The 25,795-nt window shown below is 48.9% G+C and overlaps 8 protein-coding genes across 8 annotated transcripts; 4 read left to right on the plus strand and 4 right to left on the minus strand.

Moving 5' to 3' along the window:
• Positions 1–25: 25 nt before the first annotated feature.
• Positions 26–1,860, plus strand: RBG1 (GTP-binding protein rbg1; the record flags this gene model as incomplete). The annotated part of the gene is made up of 7 exons (XM_044855404.1): positions 26–46; positions 114–134; positions 260–542; positions 695–1,085; positions 1,167–1,413; positions 1,495–1,615; positions 1,841–1,860. The coding sequence occupies 7 exons, from the start codon at positions 26–28 to the stop codon at positions 1,858–1,860; spliced, it is 1,104 nt and encodes a 367-aa protein (XP_044702717.1).
• Positions 1,861–9,567: 7,707 nt separating this feature from the next.
• On the plus strand, positions 9,568–11,214 carry FPOAC1_011018 (uncharacterized protein; the record flags this gene model as incomplete). The annotated part of the gene is made up of 2 exons (XM_044855405.1): positions 9,568–10,037; positions 10,098–11,214. 2 exons carry the CDS (start codon positions 9,568–9,570, stop codon positions 11,212–11,214), a joined length of 1,587 nt encoding a protein of 528 aa, XP_044702718.1.
• A 1,106-nt stretch (positions 11,215–12,320) lies between these two features.
• FPOAC1_011019 (uncharacterized protein) lies at positions 12,321–15,311 on the minus strand (the record flags this gene model as incomplete). The annotated part of the gene is made up of 3 exons (XM_044855406.1): positions 12,321–12,747; positions 13,967–14,762; positions 14,810–15,311. 3 exons carry the CDS (start codon positions 15,309–15,311, stop codon positions 12,321–12,323), a joined length of 1,725 nt encoding a protein of 574 aa, XP_044702719.1.
• A 625-nt stretch (positions 15,312–15,936) lies between these two features.
• Positions 15,937–17,407, minus strand: FPOAC1_011020 (uncharacterized protein; the record flags this gene model as incomplete). Its single annotated transcript, XM_044855407.1, has 2 exons — positions 15,937–16,622; positions 16,678–17,407. The coding sequence occupies 2 exons, from the start codon at positions 17,405–17,407 to the stop codon at positions 15,937–15,939; spliced, it is 1,416 nt and encodes a 471-aa protein (XP_044702720.1).
• Positions 17,408–17,775: 368 nt separating this feature from the next.
• On the plus strand, positions 17,776–21,778 carry RSE1 (pre-mRNA-splicing factor rse1; the record flags this gene model as incomplete). Its single annotated transcript, XM_044855408.1, has 4 exons — positions 17,776–18,019; positions 18,154–20,233; positions 20,413–21,700; positions 21,752–21,778. 4 exons carry the CDS (start codon positions 17,776–17,778, stop codon positions 21,776–21,778), a joined length of 3,639 nt encoding a protein of 1,212 aa, XP_044702721.1.
• Positions 21,779–21,990: 212 nt separating this feature from the next.
• On the minus strand, positions 21,991–22,831 carry FPOAC1_011022 (uncharacterized protein; the record flags this gene model as incomplete). Its single annotated transcript, XM_044855409.1, has 2 exons — positions 21,991–22,632; positions 22,703–22,831. 2 exons carry the CDS (start codon positions 22,829–22,831, stop codon positions 21,991–21,993), a joined length of 771 nt encoding a protein of 256 aa, XP_044702722.1.
• A 740-nt stretch (positions 22,832–23,571) lies between these two features.
• FPOAC1_011023 (uncharacterized protein) lies at positions 23,572–24,774 on the plus strand (the record flags this gene model as incomplete). Its single annotated transcript, XM_044855410.1, has 1 exon — positions 23,572–24,774. The coding sequence occupies one exon, from the start codon at positions 23,572–23,574 to the stop codon at positions 24,772–24,774; it is 1,203 nt and encodes a 400-aa protein (XP_044702723.1).
• Positions 24,775–25,052: 278 nt separating this feature from the next.
• Positions 25,053–25,363, minus strand: TIM13 (protein translocase subunit; the record flags this gene model as incomplete). The annotated part of the gene is made up of 2 exons (XM_044855411.1): positions 25,053–25,217; positions 25,280–25,363. 2 exons carry the CDS (start codon positions 25,361–25,363, stop codon positions 25,053–25,055), a joined length of 249 nt encoding a protein of 82 aa, XP_044702724.1.
• Between the last annotated feature and the right edge of the window lie 432 nt (positions 25,364–25,795).

Below are 25,795 nucleotides of genomic sequence, written 5' to 3' on the forward strand. Positions count from 1 at the left end.
CGCTTCTGAAAAGGAAACCGCAATCATGGCGACCACGGTGGACAAGGTTCGTGGCCGCTCCCACCATCAGACTGCACCTGGAACAAGTTTGCTAACCCCAGTCCCCCCACCAGATCAAAGATATTGAGGCCGAAGTATGTGATAACTCAAACGAACCCTTCTACCCGACGCTTTAGGAGACGAAGATAGCCGACGAGTCATAATGGGGGCACCTTTTGTTTCGTCGACCACGGGGACTGGCTCTAACGTGTGTAACTAGATGGCCAAAACCCAGAAGAACAAGGCGACGTCCTACCATCTGGGTCAGCTCAAGGCCAAGTTGGCCAAGCTCAAGCGCGAGCTGTTAACTCCCAGCGGTGGAGGAGGTGGCGGCGGTGCTGGTTTCGATGTGGCCAGGACAGGTGTTGCCAGTATTGGCTTCATCGGCTTCCCTTCAGTAGGCAAGAGTACGCTCATGAGCAAACTGACCGGACAGCATTCGGAGGCTGCCGCATATGAATTCACCACCCTTACCTCTGTGCCTGGTCAAGTGGTCTACAATGGTTAGTCTTATGTGATATCCCCTCCTCCTCCACTTTACCGGTCAGATGTGGCAACCTGCTTCATACAGGGCGCTTGATCTTGATGCCCGATTCAACTTGTCAACGGTTTCCTCACGCGTCAAACATTGCCGTGGCTGACTCGCATTCTCTAGGCGCTCCCTTGCAGATTATTGATCTTCCCGGTATTATTGAAGGTGCCAAGGATGGTCGTGGCCGAGGTCGACAAGTCATTGCTGTGGCCAAGACTTGCCATCTGATCTTCATTGTGTTGGATGTGAACAAGCCTTTGACGGATAAGCGGGTGATTGAGGCGGAACTCGAGGGCTTTGGAATCCGCATCAACAAGGAGCCACCCAACATCACCTTCAAGAAGAAGGACAAGGGTGGTCTTAATATCACCAACACCGTACCCTTGACCCATATCGACCATGGCGAAATCAAAGCTGTTATGAGCGAGTACCGTATTAACTCGGCGGATATTACAATTCGCTGCGACGCTACTGTCGACGACCTGATCGACGTCCTCGAGGCCAAGAGTCGAAGGTATGACTGCCAAAATCGACACACAGACCTACATCTTTGGTCAGATGTGAACCTTGGTTCGCTAACGTTTTGACATGATAGTTACATTCCCGTTGTTTACTGCCTAAACAAAATTGATTCGATCAGCATTGAGGAGCTTGATCTTCTTTACCGTATCCCCAACGCTGTTCCCATCAGCTCTGAGCATGGATGGAACATTGACGAGCTGATGGAGGCTATGTGGGACAAGCTCAGCCTTGTGCGAGTGTACACAAAGCCCAAGGGCAAGCAGCCAGATTACTCTCAACCTGTCGTGCTCCGAGCCTCGCGCTGCACCGTTGAGGATTTCGTAGGCCTACCCATTTCCTCCATATTCTCGCCCCTTCACATTTATGAAGAGCTCTGGATTACTAATTGGTTTGATGTGTAGTGTAACGCCATTCATCGAAGTATCACGGAGGTTTTCAAGACAGCCATCGTTTACGGCAAGTCTGTCAAGCATCAGCCTCAACGTGTTGGCTTGTCCCATGAATTAAGTGACGAGGATGTTGGTAGGTTGAACCGGAACCCCCGAAACCAACTCACAACCCCAGTAGCAGCCTAGACACAGATTGTGAAGGAGGGGGGAACGGCCAAGGTCTGCGATCTACCCTATTCAGGATCTTGCTTCACTGGCCGGCCATGGCGTCCCTCTTCACAACCTCATTCTGGTGGTTAGGGGCTAGATTGCTGGGGTCGGGTTGTACTAAGCTTGCTGCAACGCTAACTTGTAACAGTAACAATTGTCAAGCGATGAAAAGATAACTTGCGGAGATTGAAGGGGGCGATCCCACGGCAACGCGAGAAGCTTGGTGAACTAGATTGCTTGGACTGCCGCTTTCGCATCAAGGTGTTACCACAAGCCATGGCACAGTCGACCACCCTCCAGTATGCGACTCTGGTTTAGCTCCGAGTGGCTCAAGAGGATAGAGAGGAAGAAACCGCGAGGACCAGGGGGATATCGATTGCAATAGAGTCAATAAGGACAGGGCTGACACTGGATGCACGGCTACAAGCACGTCTGGCTGACAACAAGTATCCACCTGGCTCAGCCAGGCACGATAATGATCGGCGCAAGTTTCCGGGGGAGTTCAGAAGTGGCGTGCCTACTCACAGACAGCCTGATGGGTTTAGAACAGGGGGCCAGAGTGTTAGGTCAACGACAATGAGCAAGGGGCGGACACGATTTTAAGATGACGATGGAGAGCAAGACGGAGTAACTACGGACGGGACGGAATTCACACGAAATTCTGTTTCCGGGTTGGTGGCCGGGATGAAACAAAAAGCAACGCATCGTTGTTGATATTTTAGCGCAAACTACTCTAGCAGAAGAAAGAGATTTGGTAATTGGTTATCAGCCGGCTGTAAGGGAGAATTACAATCAACTCGTGAAAAAAGAACATGCATTGTTTCACCAGCAAAGGCGGCAGTCTGACTCTGGTCGTGTGTTGCTGCGTCTCATCGCGATGATATTGGTAATCACTTAACTATCCGCGCGGCTGAAAGAAGTTTTGACCGAGCGGAGATATTTCCAAGAAGAAACTCGTGCCAGGTTCAGGCAACACACACACTACGACAGGAGGAGAAATTTTTGAGGTCTATGCATTGTGACAGATAACATCATGAGATTATCTCCGACACAAGATTAAGAGTACAGGCAAATGTTGATATATTGGATGAATAGATAGGTAGTTTGGCACTAGCTGTTTTTAATTATTCTGACGGGTTTAATATTCTTGACGATACGGCATGCAAGAGCTTCAAGACGCCACCATCTGATGTCAATAAGCAACGGGATGCATAGGTTCGACCTGCATAACCGAGGGCCTCTTGATCTGCGGCCGGATTTCCCAGCAGAAGCGTGGGATGCAGGGCCAGGGGTACACACTTGCGAATCAGGTTGCGCTTTGGTCTTGGTCTTTGCATCAAGGCGCTTAAAGGGACGAGAGGGCACATTGCCTTTTCCCAGGGTGGTTTAGGGCTTTCCCTGTTTTGGTCCATCATGTCATGTACCCATAGTGAAAGAAGGTTTTTTCTTCCCTGTGCAAGTGACCAAGTGTGAGTGAGTGAGATTTGAAACACATCTCTCCAGTTTTGCCAAGGTTGGGTGATGCGGCTTGACAATATCAAAAGTGGTAATGCTCTATATTGCACAGCTTCGTATCGCAAGGTATCTACTAGATTGATACCTCTGTAACCTTTTAGTAGTAGTAATAGAGGTAGGTAGTCATGTGCAGTGTATAGGTACGTACCTACTGTCGCATCGCAGTATATTACCTTGGGCTCCATAACACGCTCCGTTCCGCTCTGCCCCCTCGCTAGCCTACTTCATAGGTATGTACTATGTGCAGTAGAGTCGGAGAGTCCACCCGAGCCGAGATAAGTACATAATGAGTTCTGATCATGGCGGCGCCTAGAAACTCGTTGTGAAAGGCGGAGAGCGTAAGCCTCTTTGGCGAGAATAACGTCCCGAAGCCCACACCAGTTTTGAAGAGGGTTAGTGGGAAGTGAAGGGCCAGGGGACTCATCAGCAGCAGGGAAGAGAAGAACGACCAACAACAGTTCTGTTAGGCGAAAGGTGATCTCCACAGCCAATGTACATACACTACATCCATCCATCCATCCAATGTTGATGAGGACAAGGTCGTAGCCATGGATATGGGTATGGTAGGGGAGCTATAGTACCCGTAACCATAGGTAGGTAGGTCATACAACAGCCGGTAGAGTGGCTGCAGTACAGGGAAGGAGAGAGAAAGAGAGAGAGAGTCTCTCTCTGTCTCTTGATCTTTGCTGAATGAACGTTTTTTTTCTTTTCCTCCTAGCTCAAGCATGATCTTGTCAGAAAAGATGAGCAGCAAGGTTGTATTGTATGTATGTATGTACGGGTAAATTGGTTACATGGCTAGCACGGGCATAAATGAATACACGGCACGGCTCGTCAAGCACTAGATAAGGTCGATCCCGCGATGTAAAAGCAAATCGTCAGCGGTAAAGTCAATGCTGAGATGGATTGATGTTACTGTTATTAATATTGTGGCCGGAAACGGGAGGGAAAAAAGCAACACTAAAAAAATGTAATTCGAACACATCCGCATACGCAGTCATCATTACTTACCTGCCTACCTAGTGCAGGACGGGCAGCTGCAGCACTGATGAGATCTCATCAGCACTCAAGTCAACTGGGCACCAAGTGCAAGGGGTAGATGGAATGGCGCCTAAAGGACGGACAAAGAGAACAGGGAATATCCCTCGGCCGTTGATGATTGATTGACAGACCCCTGGCTGCGCTTGCTTAGCAACCATTGACCAAACGCAGTGCTCATGAAGAGCATCAGAGCAAACTCGAGAGCGATTGGTCAACATTGGCCACTTGTATGCGGTTTCTTTCACCGGGCGTTTAGGATACGATATCGATGTCATGCCCGGCATGATGCTCCTGTCATGAGATGCCGGATGCTTTGCTCTGTGCTAGGGCTAGATTTCGACGCCATTCTTTCTAGTCATGATCTTCCCACTTGGAAGGCCTCGTTTTTCAACATGTATGTTCCTGCAAACTTGTTACAGGGGCATATCCTTTGACGCCTAGATTTCCTAGTGAGTTTAGAGTCCAGCCGGGGAGGTCAGTAGGTACCTGACATGGAAGGTAGACTACTTGTACCTCGGATAGGCAATTTCAATTTCAATTTCAATTTCAATTACATACAGTTGCAGTTGCAGTTGCAGTTGCAATTAATTGGTGAGTCGGTACGTACCTGCCTTACCGTGCCCTGGGCTCTGAGGAGCTCTTTCCATGAATCAGTAACAACTGCCGTCCATGAGGAGCTCCTTCTCGCTTCTAACTTGGAGCAAGGGCCTGAGGATCGTCAACGCCAAATAATCCAAAACAATGGGGCTCCCGTCTTTCCCTTACATAGTATTTTCCACAACTTCCTGCTGTCGCCAACGACGGACAGGACAACGGCAAAGGAAAGGAAAGCAAAGCAAACAGATGCTAGACAACATGAAGATTACCCTCAGCCTACGATCAAGGCGGCGTCAGGGATCTTGATCAAATTGGCCAACTGGATCAACACCCGGACGGATTGGACCGTCCATGGCGCGCCACAACTTGATCCCCTCCTTTGCTCTCCCTCTGTCTGCTCATCATCCATGTATATGCATTCGTCCCATCGCATTTCTCCTCATAATCTACGAGGAGAGACGGACAAACACTGGCAGATTATGGATACTTGCTGCCCAATGGCAAAATCTCTGGGTCGAGTAAGGTCATTCACCCATGGTACTACACAGTAGTGGCTGCATGCCCAATGATTGACAGGTTGATTAATTGACCTCTCCCGAGATTGCACTAACCGTACAGCCACGACGCTGATCCTTCATCGCGACTGACTTGCTTTCGATACGAAAGGTGAAGAAATGAAAATGCTACTCAAGGAATCACTACCCATCGCGCGACCTACCATTTGTTGCTTACAAGACAAGGCTATCCATGACGAAAACGAGGCCAAGCCCAAAGCCCTACACACATGGGGATGTCATGGAGGCCAAACATGGATGTTGATGGGATGGACTAGGGGCGGAATGGCAACTGGCCATGCTGCAATAGGCGGCAGGCGGCGGCTGTCAAACTGGCTCCAGAAAGGGCCGTCCCACTAGTCTACCTCTGTCGATTTGCCCTGGTTAGCCCCAGTTCTACCTTGTTCAGAGTAGCGGTAGATCTCCGTCCGTTTCTCATCCAAAGACGAGCCATACCAAGGCTGCGAGGGAAACACCGTGAAGCTCCAAAATTAACCAATATCGGTGCCTTACCGCACGCACATCAATGTCCTTCATAATACGGGATAGGACGGTCTGGCCTCGGATTTTGACCCACCGTCATTCCAGTTGCGGCATCCCGAGAGCACCATGTCATCATGGTGCTGAAAAGGTGGGAGAGAGGACCGGGGTCGATGTCGGTGTTGACAATCTTTGGCATGACTGCTAGATTGCCAGTTTGCTTCGACAAAGGCAATGTTGAGCCGTCAATACGCTGTAATCATTGATTGATTTCAAAAGAAGATGATTTGCGGGTCGGCTTCACAATGATCATTGCTTCGCATGAACAAAAGTTGAAACGTACATCTCGCAACCTTCGCTGGATTTGTCACACATCAAATAACTCACTATTGAACACTGGCAGACCACGTGCACCGGTCTGTTACAGAGTGAGATAGCCACTACAAATCCTTTTCTTTGTCCTGGTTTGGATGGGGCCGCATGTTACCTGGGTGCCAAATCTCCACGGGTCATGATGTCTGACTACACTAAACTTTGACCAGTAAGCCATGCCGCTCAAAGATCTTGGCCAGAAAACTAGCAAGAACAAGGCCGAGTTGGCTTAAAAGACAAGGATACCTGGATGAAGTTTCGGGGATCCATATCTCATAAGCGAAGAGGACCCTTAACAACCTGAGGCATTCGGTTTATACACTCGGGTTGGATATGCAATCCCGGAACCACGAGGCAAGCAGGACGAGGCGAAGAGACACGACAGGCAAAGAAGAAGCTGTGGCCAGGACATCTGGGCATGGCATGAGGAACAAGGCTGAACGAATCAAAGCACCAACGCCTTGCTCAGCAATCCCCTCCCTTCTTACCACGCCTCTGCTCCATCTTTCCCATGAGACAGGTCTGAGCTCCGGATCTCACCTCCCGGTTGGGCTTTGACCGTGAAGCGCGCCGTGTATCAGGGTTCAATGCCTGAGAAGGAAATAAGAGGGAGAACCAAGAGTGACATACGAGACCGCGCGGGCTGGTCCGCTCAAGGCTGAAGCTGAATGATTGCTGCACCAAGGGCTAACAAGCTGAATTGCCATCATCACGACTACCCATGCCCCGCTATCATTTACGGTTTTCGTCAATAGTCGACTTACTCGCGGTTGACGATAATTATCCTTGATCACTGGAGGTTTCTTTCCATCAAATACCAGGATCATCATGGACCCCTGTCTCTAAGAGTGGCCGGGCATGCCGTTGCCGTTGCCGTTGCTACATACATACTCTTTCTGCTGTACAGAGTACATAGTAGACTGTATCTTATCCGTGGCCCGTTGGTCGATCTTACTTTGGGCTGTATCAAGTCCCTGCTGCCGCTATCCCATCAAAATATTGGGCATTATACTAGAACCAGCATGTTAATATTACGATTCAAGGCTTCGGACCTTCAGGCCAGGCCGGGTTTCGTCTGGGGAGGATCTGGTTTAACAGGTGACCAACCCACCGAGTGGACTCTCTGTGGAAGAATTGGCTGACCTATGGCAGCTCTCCATCGTCCATCTCCAGTTTAAAGACAGACTAGTCACCCATTACCATCAATCGCATGGGTTTTTGGCGCGCCGCGCTTTCTAGATCAGAGAGAGATACCCTATGAAAGCTGCAAGCTGATGGTTCTCAGATGGACTATCCCTCTAGCCCGAGCGCGACTTTTCCTTCCTCCTCCTCTTACAGAAAACTCCAGTGGGCTAGTACTGACATGGCACGCCCCTTCGTCTGACCTCATATTCATCGGAACTGAGCCATATCGTTACACTCTCAGCTCTCGTAAGAACAGGGCCAGTCTCCTGCCCGGAGTGAAATGAGGGATAACAGGTCCGAATATACAACCCGCTGTCAACGTTGGTCTATACGAGAGTTAGTCGCAGCATCAACAGAATGAATACAGAGAAAACCTCATTACTAGGGTTGCAATGTTGAGATGGAGAATGATACTTTAGTCTTGTCCTGACGATTTTGGGCATCTCTCATTGCTTCTTTCACTACTTGTGCCGCGGATCGGAAGTTTATGTATATGGGTAAAAGATTGATTGATTATGCCCTTATTTGATATTCGTCTAGTTTTCACCTATCAGATGGTGCTGACCAAGGGGTTTGCACCTGCCTACGGATTCATTAAACGGTTGACGATTCTCTTGCTTTTTCTGACCTGGCGATGGTCTGGCTAGGATCAACAACAAGAAGAAGATTCGGCTGAGAGCTCCATAGGAGTGTACCCTAGCTCACCGGTCTATCCCCGAACCCGAAGGCGTCCCATCCCATTACCTCATGAGCCCGTCGTCTATCATTCTTTGGTTTTGATCAAATCGCCGCAATTATTAGCGGGTGAACGAGTATGCGTGCCTGTGTGTGAGCCTCTGTCTTGCCTGCAATCTTTAGTTCTTTGCTCTGGGCGTTGAAGGCCTTGTCATACCCTATTCAAAACACTTTCCGTCTTTATCAGCTTCATCCACACCTCCATGCACTGCACACACACTTACACTGCGTTTTAAGGATTCATCAGTTGTCTACAGAGCACACTGGCTTCAACCCACTGCCCTCCCACACACACCATTTCTTGATCTCACGATTACAGTATACACCCCTCCCCCTTGTTGAAGGGAACCCCCACACCCTTGCCTATTCCTCGTGCGTTCTGCATATGTATATGGAGAAGGTCGACCTCTGGGGATAGCTATGCATATGGCTTTAGGTCTCGCTTGTCTACACTACACTACACTGCATGTATTGAAAAACGATATACTCCTCAACGGTCTGGCCTCGTGTTGGAACGTTCGCCTCAAGTCTGTGGTCCACCATCAAAACTTTGTCTTGACGTTACCGTCCGGATCAAGCTACTGGCGGTCGTTTCTGGACATCGTTACTGTTTTACCGCCCCCTGTGGCTTTTCTCATCCGCCCGCCCACCCTCCACCTACTCAGTCCGTTATTGTCTTGTTTTGTACATTGCCCTGCCGCCTTTATCCTGAGACGGCGTTATTGTCTCCGCAATTTCCACGAGCTCAGCGAGAAAAAGCAAGTAGAAGAAACTTCCCGCCGTGTCTCACTTCAGTGAGCTTGCGCCTTGAGAGGAGAGTTGTTTCTGCCCATCGATCAAGATTCACAAACAGACAGAACTGCCTCGAGACCTACCCAAAAACCAACCCTTCTGCGATTTGGACGGTTCTAAATACTGCTGGCCCATCACTGAGGGTTAGACTCTTTCCGGTTCCCTGTGGTTGAGTTACTTGTGTGCTGATGTTGGATCTTGCAAAGGTTTGCTCCAAGACACCCAGCATCATCTACAAAGGTACAAATTGCCCTGAACAGGAACTTGGGAGATCGACGGCAAACGTGGGCCACCTTTTGTCTACACATCCAGAAGCCAATTCGGACAAGACGATGCATCTACCCATCGACCGATGTTAAAAGTGAAGATCATCACATTAAATATTCTGTTCCCTTCTGTCTTCATTTCCAGTTCAGAGGAAGCCGGCCAAGTCAAATCATTCAACATCTCATCCTTGACTAGCTCTCGTGACCGAGATTCTTCAGGCATTGGTAATCACTTGGCCAATTCTAACATTTTCTATACTTGATCCAGTGTCAACTGGACAACACACGCAACGATGAATCACGTCAATGGGACGTCTACGATGGGACAGGACAACACAATGGCCCAAAGCAACGGATATGGAAGCGATGTCTGGACGAGTATCAGTCCCTACAGCCAAAGTCCGTACAATGCCAGCCCGTTGACCGAGTATCCATCCTTTGGTGCCTTTGGCGTCCACGGACTACCATCAGAATCGATAAACCGAATGCCACCACCACAAACACACCAAATGATACAACCAGCACCACCTCCAATGGCACACCAGCAGCTTCCTCTCCTTAATACAAACCAGACCTGGCCGAGTCAGTTGACGAATCCGGCTCCTTCTCAAAGCTATCCAGCACCACCAGTATCTATGGCGCCAGCCACCAGCGCTCCACCTGTGGAAGCCCCCAGGTTACCGACACAGCACGAAAAATCGAGAAAAACCCTGACTACAGAGCAAAAGAGAGCTATGTGCCAGTTTCATGAGGACAACCCTGGTACTCGACAAGCCGATATTGGAGCCCGGTTCGGCGTTGAGAGAAGGTAGGCATTTTTGGATACCAAGTCACACTTCGCCATGGGAATCTAACAAAAACATAACAGCACGGTATCGAAGGTTCTAAGACACAAGGATCAGTACTTGAAACGCGATCAAGAGCCGGAAAATGCCGCAGTGAAGCGTGGAAAAGGCAAGCATCCCGATTTCGATCGAACACTCAGCAACTACGTCAGGAGACAGCAGCAACGAGGGTTTCAGGTCAGCGACGAAGAGATCATGGAGCAGGCAAGACTATTTGCTCATGCGAGTGGTAATCAAGAGAGTGTATTGAACAACCTGAATAGCAGCTGGCTTCAAAAGTTTAAGCAAAAACATGGTATTGGGGCAGGCAAATTGATGCGGAGAGCCTCAGAAGCCAACATACCAGACAGTGCAAGACTATCGACACTTGCCACGAAGGCCAGCGACTTATCCCCCGTGTCACCAACAGGACAGCTCTCGCCCCTATCCGGAAGCAGAAGCGACGAAGAGGCACATGCCGATGGAATCGACTTCGACTTTGGTTACAAACATGCAGAATCCCAATCAACGACGTCACTATCCAGTGATTTCAGGGACAATGTTGCATCTTCGTTCTCAACAGGCACAATGAGCCCTACGGGTACGTTCACTTTCTCTCCTGATCCCAATGTGGGAGGCTTCCCAATGGATTTCCAGCACAGGGAGAAGAGGAGCAATACATTCCCATCCCTTAACATTGATTATGTGAACCAAATTTCATGCTCAACAGAGCCAATGACTCCTCGGTACCCCTCATCGTCGACTGCGCCGTCTTCAGCTCTGGAGTCACCCCAGCATGAACTGCAGGCACCATTCAGTATCGACACCAACGTCAACTCACCGCCTCCGGTACTGCGTCGCAGCAGCAGCAACTCGAGTATAAATCGCTCTACTGCAGCAAACAGTGCTACATCGTCAACCTCGATCGACTCATCTCCAGTTTCGCCGTCCCAGGAGGATGCTCGCCGAGCAGCACAGACACTGCTCAACTACATCCAATCAGCTGGCACATTTGACCCAAGCGACTATCTGTCCATCGTCCAGTTGACCAAAAAGCTCAAGATCCACCAAGGCCGACCGTCCATTGGTGGTTTGTCCCGTATCCCCGAAGGCGACGTCGAAGCACCGGTTCTTTTATCGGCCAAGATGGAACCAGCCTGAATTTTTATGCGGAAACTCATTGAATCTGTTTATTTTTTCTTCTTATGGTCTATATCTTGTCACTTAAACTTGCTCTCGAGTTTAATCGCTGGGAGTACTAGAGGGAGTGCTTTGATCAGGACCATTATGGGTCACTCTTCTGCTCACGCAAGAATCTGCACTCTTTGCATTTGCACTTTACGGCATCGACTGCTTACCATTGGATCCGACATGAAACCTTCGACTGCTAGCGGCAATTGTCGGATAAAAGAAAACACTAAAACCTTACAAAAAAAAACTGTCTTACAGGAACGGACAATTTCTTATACCCAAACCACCCTTGAAGATTTGAATCTCCCGCTCACGCGAACCCGAACGCTTACATACAAAAATCGTCCACACGAATCTACAATCCAGAACTACTCCACGGAAGGGTGACGCATGGAGGAGAGTGAAAGGGCTAGAAAAGAGGAGAAAATACGACGGCCGAAATACGAATGGCAGAGACAAAGTATAAGTCAGAGCGAGGCTCTTAACAACAGTTCAGGGGCGTTGCACCCCGCTTTGTCAAATGTCTGTTTTCTTTTCTCAGCATGTTTTCTTATTTCTATATATATCACTTATTTTCTTTCAATGCATGTATGGCATCGATGCGGAGGGAATAATCATCTACGCACACGCTGTTTTATTTTATTCCCATCATTTCTTGTTTACTTTTCTGTTCAAAGACGAGAGGGCATCTGCTGCGAGGCACGGCATGGCATGGCATGGCATGGCACGGTACGGTTAAGAAACGAAGTGGTGCATATTTTGAATTACATCGGCGATATCCATGTTTTTCAGAGGGAGAGAAGGGAGAGGTCGTTTTTGGCTTGTTATATCAAGAAGATAGCTGGACCAGGCTAAGAACCTACTCAGGGGTTACTGAGGTCGTCAAATGTCTGGCAGATAAGTACATCCCTTCTTTAGTTAACTGGGTGGCATTTGTGCATTTATGAATGTCCTTGATCTTGAATGCCTTATCTATGTCTCATCCTGACGTTATGTTTGTGTGTATTGGTATATTTATTAACAAAGGGGTATCATCAATCTAAAAGAGTGTCTACAGATCTACTGTAATTATCTACTCAACCAAGTCTTTCTTCCCACAATTCTGTCACGCCCTTCTCGGTAAGCTCGGGCATCAATCTAGCAAGTACCAATTCGAGAATGCTGTACATGAGATGCTTATTACAGTACTCGTCATCCAGTACAAGGAGAAGCCGCTCCATCTCATCCACAAGATCTTCGTCATCCGATGGATCGCCCTCGGCCTTCGTATCTCGCCGCCATAAGCGACCGCCGAAATAAAGTCTTCCCACACCCTTCGGTAGCAACTCCCAAAGTGACTTAGCGGCTCTTCGACGCAGGGCGTGTAGCTCGGCTTCGGAAGATGGTGGGAAAAGAGATGCCTTACCGGGGGCATTATTGGGGAAGAGAACGCCGCGAAGTGTACGCAGAAGAGGGGGCAGGTTCGAGGGAGAGAAGAGAGAACTGATATGATGAGAGAGGAGCCTGTGTGAAATGAGAACGTAAGTTAGCAAATATTAACTTCACTTTCCGTTCTAAGCTTGTGCAGCGCGTGGGGTTGAATGATCGGAAACATAATGTACAGCAAGGGGCGCGTTCATTGTCGGCCTAGCCGGTGTGATGCGATGTAATGCAACGCAATGTGAGGTAGAGAAGCAAAGCACAAAGTGAGACGAGGCTGCCAATGGCTTATTGGGTAGCAGCGCCTTTAGACTGGCTCATAAGGTTGCTTCTGTGCTGATCTACCCATGTATGAACGAAGCGGATCTAATGAAGGCCAGGGGAGCAACAAGCAAGACAAGCCTTGCAAGGTGCGGGGAAACGCATCAAGAAGCACATTCTTCGTCTGTATCCCATGCAGGGAGAGGTAGAGGTAGAGATGTGAGATTATATAACAGGCACCCAAGCAATGGGACCGAGGCTGCTTGTGGATAGCGTGTCTTGGACAGGCTTGCTTTCACCCTCAAAGTCGAGTCCAGGGTCGTGCAACAGTCCTGCATGGTAGTCGCAAAAAGCTCGGTGGTTTTTAGCAGTTGTTGGTTTTTAGGAAGACTTGAAGCTGACTAGCCAGAAAGCCGCGATTTAGGAATCCAAGGGCTTGATTGGGTGGTGGAAACCAGGACTGTGATAGCTGCCCTCTTCACGATAGTACTGCAACCAACGTCTTGAAAGGTGATTGTCGCAGACGGGTGGCGCGGCACGGGGCGAGAGTCAATTCAAGCTTATTGACGCATCTTGAAGCGGGTGGTCCTCTTGGAGAAGCTGACATGGGCCGGGCGCGTAATCTTGGCATCCTGCTGGACAGAAAGGCCTAGCTTGGGGCCTTGTCAAGCAATCAGATGTCAAAAGCAGCATCATGCTTTTCAATTGGCTGAGTCTCAGCTCCCAGGACCCATATCAATCATGGTTTAAGGACAGGCGACTTAACAAGAAAACACTATTGCCTTGATGCAATTGCCCTCATCGCGACTCGTGGTACAGTGAAGTGTGTGTTGCAAGGGTGTGTATCGACAACTGCTTCCCGCTCAACAGCCAACAAAGGGTAGAGACGGTATGACCCGCTTCTAAGACCGTGCCGTTGAAGAAATTTGTTTCTGGGAGCTCACTGGAGCATCAGAAGGTCCAGTGACTCCAGACTCATGCGAGGTGGAAATGTCTGGTGACTGTGTAGGTGTGAAGAACAAAAGAAATGCTCATATCTTACCTGTCAACAGGGCCATCATGGCCAGCGATTCGTCCAGGTCCGTTGACCGCGCCGTACTGTAAAAGTGACAAAAATCCATCGAGCCAAGGCATGCGCAAGCTCAGCTCAAGCAAATTTCCAAGGCATGTCCATACTCGACATGATAGGATAGGCGCTTTAATGTAGTCGGCTGACTCGTGGCTCGATGAGACGCTGGACTGTTTATCCTGATCCAACGATACTTCCTTTTCGTTCATGGGTGTCGTTCTAGCAGGTAGGGATGAAGCCATCACCAGGGCAGTACTGATAAATCGGAGTGAAGCAACTACTATCATTCCAAGTTGGATAACGCCGAGAAAAACGGACCTTACAGAAGATCTCACAGACCAAGCGCGACGACCCTTGACTTCAAGCTTTGACTCAGAAGTTTCCTTGTGGGTTCCTGCAGCCGACGGCCCATCATCCTTCTTTTGGCGCAAAACCCTGGCTGTGATACAGATGCCCTCGTATAACATCCACGGCTGTGAAGCCTTATTAGCTATGATGTTGCCAATTATGAGCTCGGAGAAGATTTGTTCGACGAGACTCGTGAGACATGGGTTCTCGAGGTCTTCCGTGGGCAAGAGAATGGCGAGGATGCCTTGGACTAGCAGCTGTCGATATAACGCTTCGTTCCCAGCTTGGTCGGATATTGTGTCTGGTTTGTCTAAGCGAGGCACTGGCGCTAGGTGCGGAAGAGGACATAAAGCGTGGTATGCCTCTCGGGGATCTACCTCCACAGGGGGCCTTGAAATAGTACTGTGAGAGATTCGGTATGCTGATTCTTGTTAGAAAGAGAGGCTCGCAAATACAGTGCATACTTACAAGTGATATGCTTGTCCAGCAAGTCGGGTATCTCGTCCAAAACCAAAGTTTCCAGATCAACCTTGCGGAAGCGCTGCTCCAGTGCTCGCGAACAATGAGCGATGATGTGCAAGACTTCTGCGACAAAGTTCTCGTCTGTCGTGATTTTATTGTACCAGCTTTGAACAAACTCTCTTAGTACGATAGCGAGAACTGCGTATAGCTGGAGGTCGACATCGTTGCGACTGGTCAAAGGAGGAAGCAGCTCGTCAATGGGCACTTGCGCATCGCGGTTCTTATCGCCGAGCTGAGGAGAACACAACGTCCTGCGTATCAAAAGTGAAGTTGCTCGATCAGATAAGGGGTCGATCGTGTTAGAGCGCGTTGAACGACGTGGAGGGGCAGCAGTAGAAGCGACGGCAGTAGAGAGCGACGGTTCAGTATCAAAGGTCACCGACTTGGGTCGTGGGGCCGGCGGTCGGGCAGGAGAGGCGGCCGGGGCCACAGAAGAAGTGGCTGTCATGGCCGGTGTGATCGGCGAGTTTCCACTATCATGACCCGGTCGCAGAGGCGAGGCGAGGCGAACAGAAAGGATACTGTGATGAGTTTACGTGGAGTTCAATTATGTGTCTGAGGATGAAGTCAAGTTAACAACAGGTCGCAGGGGAGGCCGCATGTTAAGCTCCTTCCTGCATGGTACGGGTTGGCCCGCCGCCTGAACCGTGCACTGCAGGCGCGGGGGAGCCGCATGCATGAAATACATACCTACCTGTTACCATGCCCTGCGCTTTCCGAGTACAGTCGAGCACTAAAAACAAGAAGCATTCCAGGTGTATCTACAGTTCAAGCCACAATACTATTGTGTATCTCAGACATGTTGAATAGCGTGTACTGCGTATTGGCTACCATGTACCTAGTCAAGCTATTGCCTACTAGGTGGGTAGGTCGATTTTGATGACGGAAACGTCCAATGGCTGGTTCAGGAGATGCTACTTTTCTGCTACCAAACCTGCATGCCTCCTCATAAAGTTTAGAGAATAGCGTAGTACTTTCAGTGATGATCTATCCATATAAACAGCTATGCTACAGAATCTGTACAATATGGTACACGAGAACTCGGCGGTTTGTTCTAGCTCGTCTCACACTTTTTAAGCATCCCTGGTGGCTGTCTCGTACCTCTTTCCACGGAACGCCCACACGCCCCAGTTACCACAACTGACATCCTGAGGATCCATATCGTTCAAATCCCATCTAAGACTCCTGAAAGTGTTCTCACCGGGCTGCAATAGAATATCGAACTCTCCCTTTGACTTCTTGTTCACCCATTCGACATCGCGCTCCATATCAAATTGAGTGTAGCCTGTGCTGATAATGGGAACCTTGGTCTCCAACAAGAGAGGGAGAGTCTCCTCCCATTCGTGGCTACTAGCAGGATGACCCAGGCCGGGATGGAACAGCACAAAGCAGTCAAAGTAAGGATCGTATGGTGCAAAATGCTGAGTCTGGTGAATTGTGTGGTAATAATCCACGATTGTGCTGATCTTCATCTTGTACCAGACACGGTCCTCAACCACGGCCCCAAAGGGGTTTGAGGGGGTGCGCTCTGGCAATGGGAACTCATCATCCCGGTTGGCCATACTTTCAGGCCCCACAAAGATGAGATGAAGTCGGGCGTCGGGGAACATGTGAGCCAGCTGTACCCAGGCAGGTCGTGGGAGAGAAGACTCTGCACGAGCTCCTAGGATAAATACTCGCACAGCAGGGGCCTCTGGCTTCAGCTCGTCAACGCCAATTCCTCGACCGGACTTGGGAGGATGCAGGTTATATCTCAATGCTGCTCTCATAAATCAGTCGTGAAACCTTCCTTCTGGTCAGCCATTAATACTAACCGCTAAAACTCTTCAGGCCTTCCGTAGTCATTCGCTCCCCAGCCTTGATACTATACGGGCTGAGTTCATGAAGAACACTGCCAATGGTAACCGGGTATGTCAGGAGACGAGTAATCTGTCTCATTTGACGATCAGAGTTGACGGCGTCAAATTCTCTGGTATACATGAAGGTATCCCAGTTTGTCATGTTGATAGCCGCATGCTCCATTTGAAGATCGGGGAGATTGCCTTCCTCAAACACCCGACCGGATCGCAAGTCATGATCATCTTCATTAATCTGTCGTAGGGTATCGCAGACTTCGAGGTGTTTCTCGTAATCGTCCATCCAATGTTCCTCGCAGCAGTAGACCGGCAAACCACAGTCCGGGCACTCAAAGTTCACATGCTCTGGCGGTTGGGTGCCACTCGCAGCTTCTGCATCCTCAGGTTTCGGGGCAATTGTCGGGAGCTTCGTTTGCTGGTGGTCGGGGTGGGGGCAGTAGGCGTGCTGTCGCATAAAGGCAGCTCGTTGACGAAACTCGGGAACAGGCGATTTCGAAAATGGATGGAAGAGGTCATCTTGACTAAGGCGCAGCGATGATGGGTAAGACTTGTTAGTTACAGGAGCAACTGCCCCAGACTTTTTCTTTGCATTGGTTGAAAAGTCTCGGTTAGCAGGTGCGGGTGCTTTTCGTTTCTGGTCTTTGACTGTCGAGTGAACATTTCGGATATGATGGGGTGATATCCTCATCCATGGCTTGGCTGTCACTCCCAAGGCCAATTGCCTCCGCATAGTTGCAGAGCATTGTCCGCAGAGGCTCGAGGCCACTCTTCTCAGAGTCGGCTCCATATCTTTGACAAATATGACCAGTATCCGGACGCCAGTTATTTTACTGACGTCTTCTGTATATTATCTGATTATCGATGAAGTGGGATAATTCGAAGGAGCTCGGGCCACAGTCGGCTGCGCCGCAAAATAATTCCTCCGATGCGCGCCAAAGTTTTGACATGAAAGCTCGCTCGAGTTTCAAAAGCTCCAACCCTCAGCTTCGACGCGACACAATCTGACCTACACCTATTCTTGAAGCCGCGCAGGCTCATCTGCGCCTAGCCGCAAACATGGCGACCACATCGAACATGTTTTTATATTCGCTTACGGTCCAGCCACCTACAAATGTCACACAGGCGGTCCTGGGCCAGTTCGCAGGCACTCGGGAACAGCTCATCATCACTGGTGCTGGCTCACAGCTCTCACTGCTACGACCTGATCCCTCCCAGGGAAAGGTGATTACCCTCCTCTCTCATGACGTCTTTGGCATCATCCGTTCCCTTGCCGCCTTCCGGTTAGCCGGCAGCAATAAGGGTAAGTCAATCCAGAACCCCTCAGGAAAATCACTTAGTGATGTTCGAAAGCGATGCTATAGACGCGTCGACCACAGTGCCACCGAAACTCGAAGCCCTGTCACCAGAAATCTAAGGCTAACTGAACTTTCATAGATTACTTGATTATTGCTTCTGACTCAGGTCGGATCACAATTATTGAGTATCTCCCGGCTCAGAACCGCTTCCAGCGATTACACCTTGAAACATTCGGAAAGTCAGGCGTGAGAAGAGTTATTCCTGGCGAGTATCTTGCTTGCGATCCTAAGGGCAGAGCCTGCTTAATTGCCTCAACTGAGAAGAACAAGCTTGTTTATGTCCTAAATCGGAATTCACAAGCCGAGCTCACGATCTCGTCGCCTCTTGAGGCTCACAAACCAGGTGTCCTTGTAATCTCTATGGTTGCACTCGACGTCGGCTACTCAAATCCTGTCTTCGCCGCGCTCGAGATTGACTACTCAGAGGTTGATCAGGATTCAACAGGCCAAGCCATGGAAGAACTGGATACTCAGCTTGTCTACTACGAGCTTGATTTAGGACTTAACCACGTAGTCCGGAAGTGGTCGGATCCTGTCGATCCTACAGCCTCGATCCTATTTCAGGTTCCAGGTGGCAACGATGGTCCAAGCGGTGTGTTGGTTTGCGGTGAGGAAAACATCACGTATCGACACTCAAATCAAGAGGCCTTCCGTGTTGCCATCCCTCGTCGCCGCGGTGCTACAGAAGATCCCAACCGCAAACGAACAATTGTGTCCGGCATTATGCACAAGCTAAAGGGCAATACGGGTGCGTTCTTCTTCTTGTTGCAAACGGATGATGGTGATCTCTTCAAGCTCTCCATCGACATGATCGAAGATGAAGAAGGTAATCCAACAGGAGAAGTTAAGAGGCTCAAGGTCAAGTACTTCGACACCGTTCCGGTGGCGTCCAGTCTTTGTATCCTCAAGAGTGGATTCCTCTATGTTGCAACACAGTTTGGCAACTACTCCTTCTACCAATTTGAAAAACTTGGTGACGATGATGAGGAACTGGAATTCTACAGCGACGATTTTCCTGTAGACCCCAAAGCCTCTTATGAGCCTGTGTACTTCCACCCCCGGCCAACTGAAAACTTGGCTTTGGTTGAGAGCATTCCTGCCATGAACCCCCTACTAGACTGCAAGGTCGCAAATCTCACTGGCGAAGATGCCCCTCAATTATATACCATCTGTGGCAATGGCCCACGCAGCAGTTTCAGGATGCTCAAACATGGCTTAGAAGTCAATGAGATTGTGGCTTCTGAACTTCCTGGAATTCCTTCCGCTGTATGGACACTGAAGCTGAACCGCTCGGAACAATACGATGCTTACATTGTACTGTCATTTACCAATGGTACGCTGGTTCTGAGTATTGGAGAAACGGTTGAGGAAGTCAGCGACTCGGGTTTCCTCACGAGCGTTCCTACGTTGGCAGCTCAGCTGCTTGGTGACGATGGCCTGATCCAAGTTCATCCCAAAGGCATTCGTCATATCCGCAATGGAAACGTCAATGAATGGGCAGCCCCACAGCATCGGTCCATTGTTGCCGCTACCGCCAATGCCCATCAAGTCGCTGTCGCCCTCAGTTCTGGCGAGATTGTATACTTCGAAATGGATGCCGACGGCTCGTTAGCCGAGTACGATGAGAAGAAGGAAATGTTCGGAACAGTCACATGTTTGAGCTTGGGAGATGTCCCTGAAGGGCGCCTGAGAAGCTCATTCCTGGCAGTCGGTTGTGACGACTGCACTGTCCGTATTCTAAGCCTTGATCCCGAATCGACTTTGGAAAACAAGTCGGTGCAGGCTCTGACAGCGGCACCTACGTCGTTAGCTATTATTGCCATGGAAGACTCTTCATCGGGTGGCTCTACACTCTATCTTCACATCGGACTCCACTCCGGTGTGTATCTTAGAACAGTTCTCGACGAGATCACCGGTGAATTGACTGATACCCGCCAAAAGTTTCTTGGTCCGAAGGAAGTCAGACTATTCCAAGTTACTGTTCAGGGCAAGACTTGTGTGCTTGGGCTTAGCTCTAGACCTTGGCTTGGCTATGCGGATCCTATCACCAAGGGATTTGTTGTGACACCCCTCAATTACGTTGACCTCGAGTGGGGCTGGAACTTCAGCAGTGAGCAATGCGAAGAAGGCATTGTTGGTATTCAAGGCCAGTCACTACGGTATGTCCATTTTATTTTATTTTCCACCCGTTTTGAGTTGCATGATGAGAAAAAGGATCCTATGCCTTGAGCAATGAGGTCTTATTACGCATTTTTTCCAATTGTTCCTACTGAAGCAACAAAATTTTCTGGAACCCTATTGTCGCATACATCAGCGAGACACAAGCTAACACTCGCAGGATCTTCAACATTGATCGTCTCGGCGAGACATTGATTCAAAAATCTATTCCTTTAACTTATACCCCCAAGAAGCTCGTCAAGCATCCTGATCAACCTCTTTTCTACACTATCGAAGCAGATAACAACACGTTGCCACCTGAGTTGAGAGCACAACTCCTCGCCGACCCTGCGGTCGTAAACGGCGACTCCAGGGTGCTCCCACCTGAAGACTTTGGCTACCCCAAAGGTACTCGAAGATGGGCATCTTGCATCAACGTAATTGATCCCTTGTCTGAAGAAGGCCAAGTTTTGCAGACAATAGATTTGGAGAACAATGAGGCAGCCGTCAGTGCGGCTATTGTGTCATTTGCCAGCCAGGATAATGAGAGCTTCCTCGTCGTTGGTACCGGTAAAGACATGGTGGTCAACCCTCGAAGCTTTTCGGAAGGATACCTCCATATCTACCGATTCATGGAAGGGGGTCGGGAGCTTGAGTTTATCCACAAGACCAAGATTGAAGAACCACCATTGGCCTTGCTGGCATTCCAAGGAAGAGTGCTTGTTGCTGTTGGCACATCACTTCGCATATATGACTTGGGTATGAGGCAAATGCTTCGCAAGTCCCAGGCCGAGGTCGCAACACAACAGATTGTATCTCTAAACACACAAGGCAGTCGAATCATCGTAGGCGATGTTCAGCAGGGTGTCACTTACGTTGTTTATAAGCCTGCTTCTAATAAGCTTATTCCCTTTGTCGATGATACAATCGCAAGGTGGACCACATGTACAGCCATGGTGGATTATGAATCAGTCGCTGGTGGTGACAAGTTCGGTAATATGTTTATTGTACGTTGTCCTGAGAAGGCCAGTGAAGAGGCTGATGAGGAGCAATCCGGCTTGCATCTGATCAATGCCCGAGACTATCTCCATGGCACACCTCACAGAGTGAGCTTGATGTGTCATTTCTACACACAAGACATTCCCACCAGTATCACTAAGACAAGTCTTGTGGTTGGTGGGCAGGAAATTTTGCTATGGAGTGGTATCATGGGCACAATCGGAGTTTTTATTCCATTTGTCAGTCGCGAAGATGCAGACTTCTTTCAGAACCTCGAGCAACACCTTAGGACAGAGGATCCCCCACTCGCCGGACGAGATCACCTCATGTATCGTGGCTATTATGCCCCTGTCAAGGGAGTCATCGACGGTGACTTGTGCGAACGGTACAACCTTCTGCCAAACGATAAGAAGCAGATGATCGCAGGCGAGTTGGACCGCTCAGTCCGAGAGATTGAGAGGAAGATTTCTGTAAGTCACTGGAATTACTACTATTTGAACAGGGAACTAATCGTTTTCCAGGACATCCGCACACGATCTGCATTTTAATGAGAGAACATGGTATCTTTAGTGTATCATGGATGCTATTGTACAAATGTTGCAAAATTTGAAGTATTTGGGAAGCTAGCGGCGTTAACGTACAGGGTCAAAAGCAAAGTCCCTGGCTTGGTAGAAGATGGGTTGCCAGCGAACTGAAGATAGGTTGAAACCGCAAGGCGGTATGAAATATGAATATAATAAGTATCCAATTCAAATCTTAATCACAGGCCTCTCCAAAAGGGGCCACGGTTTTTGTACTTGTCAGCCTTCTTGCCTTTGCCGGGTACTGAATGTTCCTGTTCCCATTTTTCGTCGTCTAAATACGCTGTCACGGCATTTGCAATATCATAGCTTGACTGCTCCAAGTAAAGCACGGCAATATCATAGTCAGAGACCTTGCAGGATGTCATGAAGCGACGGATCTTGCCCTTTCTCATCTCCTCCTCTTCGCCTTCGACGGGTCGTGGAGAAAGGCTCACGCCACCCTTGTAGTATTCGCCAGGTATCAGGATTGTTCGTCTGCCAAGAAGCAAGTGGTCGCTTGTGATATTGTTGCTTCGTCGGAGAGCAGAAGCCGGCACGCCGTATCGGAGAGATAAAGAGCTGATACTATCATGATGATGATCGAGAAAATGCAGAATATCTGGGGCGTCCTCCTTCAAAACATCCTGTGCCAACACTGCCTTCTCAACATTGACATGCTGTGTCGTTGAAGCTGCTGAATATGGTGGTGGCGCTCCTGATATATGTGCGGTCGAGCTAGATGACGAATAAGCCGGGGGCTCTCTCAGGCCCTGCGGCAGTGAAGTAGGCACTGTTGAAACCTGACAGTAAGGACAATAATCTGCAAACCGCCCATTTTCCTAGGGACAATAACAGAGCATCAGCTTTAACCCACGCTGCGGTTACGCGAGAAAGAGATAGATGACGAACATGAATGCATTTGCCACAGATGACTCTTGAACAGCATGCGACTCGGCGATCTTGCGGTAGAGACGGTTCCTCTTTTGTATAAGCCGGCGTTGACGAGAGGATGGTTGCACAAGTAGAACAGGACTCCATAGTTTCTTTGCAATTTAAAGAGCAGGCTGTATTAGAAAGGTTCGAGAAATATATTTGCAGTCGAATGCTTGATAGGATTTAATAAAGGATGCACACCTATCCGGGCTATCTGTAGACAAGTATCCAATCACGTCATGGTCAAAATGTTAGTGGCATGGATGCGAGTACAAGACGCCACTTCGAGAATATTGTATCGGCAGCAGCCTGATAGCACGCGTCGCCTGTCATGTGAGAGTGAACAAAACTCAATTCTTAACTTATTGGTAACTCAAACAAACTGTGGGTTGCCCGACATGCTTTGAGAGTCAACCCCAGTCAAGGGTGGACAATACTGTTGACCATATCTAGGTAGGAAACACAATGTGTAAAACGTATCCTTGACTAACAAGTCATGATAAAAAGGTCACAAAAGAGGAATAAGAGATGATTCAATGGGTTTTTGTCATTTATAACCATTTACTTTCAAATATAGTACCTAGGCAGTGCTGTTCCTTAAGGTCTAGGCTACATCTCCTACAAGGGGTGGATAGTGTGAACTACCTTGGTAGGCCTACATACTAACTTACATTATTTTTCACAAGCTCATGCCACGACCCTTATTAGTCTTTATTCTTCCTTCAACTTCAACCTTCCAACAAACTTGCCTAGCCCGCCATTCTGACGTCGCACAACACCCAGCCATACCAGCCGCACTATAATTACCCCAAGGAATACCGCGCCATCCGAGACATATCAAAATTATGAGCAAGCCAGGCTTGTCCTTTGGCCTCAACCTTACGAAAAAGCCAGGCGCGTCGAAGCCTACGCCACCAAAAAGAAAACCCTTGTTCGGCGACGACGATGACTCGGATAACGATGGCGCCAACGTCCAGGGAAAGGTAGAGAAGATCGGAGAGTTCGATGATTTCGACGGCGTCCCAAAGTCAAAGACAACCACGAAACCGACCAAACCGAAGAATGGCCCTCTCACCCAACCACCGAAGCTCAAGTCAAAGGGTCAATCAAGCATGATGTTTGGTGATCTCTCCAGCTCTTTGACGTCGCGGAAAAACGCCGAAGCTGCCGCCGAAGTCGATGCCAGCGTTTACGAGTATGACACTGTTTATGATTCCCTTAAACCAAAGAAACAAACCACAAAAGAGGATCAAGAAAAACGGCCCAAATATATGAAGAACATCCTACAAGCCGCAGACACACGAAAGCGAGATGCGCTTATTGCAGAAGAAAAGAAGATTGCCCGAGAGCGAGAAGCCGAGGGAGAAGAGTACGCCGACAAGGAAAAGTTTGTTACAGAAGCCTACAAGAAACAGCAGGAGGAGAACAAGCGACTAGAAGAAGAAGAGAAGAGGAGAGAAGAGGAAGAAGCAAAGAAGAACAAAACAGGTGGCATGTCTGCCTTTTACAGAAAACTCCTGGATAAAGATGAGCAAAGACATTCAGATGCCGTCAAGGCAGCTGAAGAGCAGACGAAATCTAGTGCACCAGCACGAGAAGAGACTGATGATACTGAGAATGAGAATGACAAGACAGAAGCCGATCTAGCCAAGGAGCTGAATGAGAAGGGCGCCTCAGTAGCCATTAATGAAGATGGCCAAGTCGTTGACAAACGCCAGCTTCTCAGAGGCGGCTTGAATGTGGGCGCAAAGAAGAAAGAATCAGCCCAGCGCGATTCTGGGCGACAGGCAGAATTGCCACAAAAGGAAACCACAAATCACCAATTTAGAAGACGGCAAGCTCAGCGAGAACGTCAAACACGTATGATGGAGCAGCAGCTAGAAGAATCCATGAAGCGATCACGAGATGAAGAAGCAGCACAAAGGGAGGAGATCGAACGGGCAGCCAAGAGTCGCAAGACAGAAGGCGAGATCTCGAGCGCCAAGGAACGATACCTCGCGCGAAAACGAGCTGCCGAAGAAGCCAAGAAGGCTGCTGGAGGAGCTTAGATACCCAATAGTTAGAACAAGAGAAGAGTTTGAATACAATTGCGCAGCATGGCCTTTGATACGTTACCCCTGTTAAATCTGTTCCAGCTCGTCTATTTCCCAATTCTATCCATAATTCGATTGATCATACATTGTGATATCCTCCCAAGACATCGTCCGGCCCATTCCAGACATGTTGTCACAATATCATACAGTCCTGCGGTTTTATTTCAAAGTGTCGCAAGTCGTTTTAAGTTTTATATTCGGATTTCGCGCATCGTCAAGCCGCAGAGGTCTGTCTAGTGACCAGACTCCTGCCTTAATCGAGCAATGTAGGCTGAGTTGACCATGTTCCAGGCAGCCATGTACTTCTCCATGCAGCTAGTCATGCAGGTAGTCTCGCCGCTCGACAGGGAAGTTCCGGGCTTTGGAACGCACTTCTCGAAGCAGGTTTCTTGAAGTTTCTATACCGAGAAGCCGATGTTAGTATTCTGCCCGTCTGAGAGCAATTGCGATGTGGACGGACCTCGATCAGAGTGCGAGCGTTGACCAGGTTGGCCTCCTGCTGGACCTGCTTGATGACAGCAGCCTTGACTTGTGTGGAATCCATTATTGTGATTTGTGGTATGAGAGGCTTGAAGTCGTTGACGTTGCTTGGGCCGTAGAGAAAGCTTGATCAATCGCCTATCGCAAAAAGATAGGCGGTACTGGAAAAATTCATGGTCCGGGTATCTGCATGACTCAGCGCACCATTGAACGGACAATCTGTATCTGCGGTCAATATTTATAGCAATGTCATTAGCTCATCATATACTAACCTTCCTGTGCATAACGTCGTACATGCTGACGTCCAATGATGTGATCATTGCAGTAAGGTAGGTAGGTAGGTATTCCTACAAATAGTGGACGGGTGCCGTCATACATTTTATATTATTCAATCAATAGAATACCAAAGTGATTGGACTTATTTAAAAGCCAACTTACATCACATCGTTGAAAAGTGTATCCATCACGACTAATAGAAGCATCTTTATAATGGTTC

Source organism: Fusarium poae, chromosome 4 (assembly GCF_019609905.1).
Source record: "Fusarium poae strain DAOMC 252244 chromosome 4, whole genome shotgun sequence".
Classification (NCBI taxonomy): Eukaryota; Fungi; Ascomycota; class Sordariomycetes; order Hypocreales; family Nectriaceae; genus Fusarium; species Fusarium poae.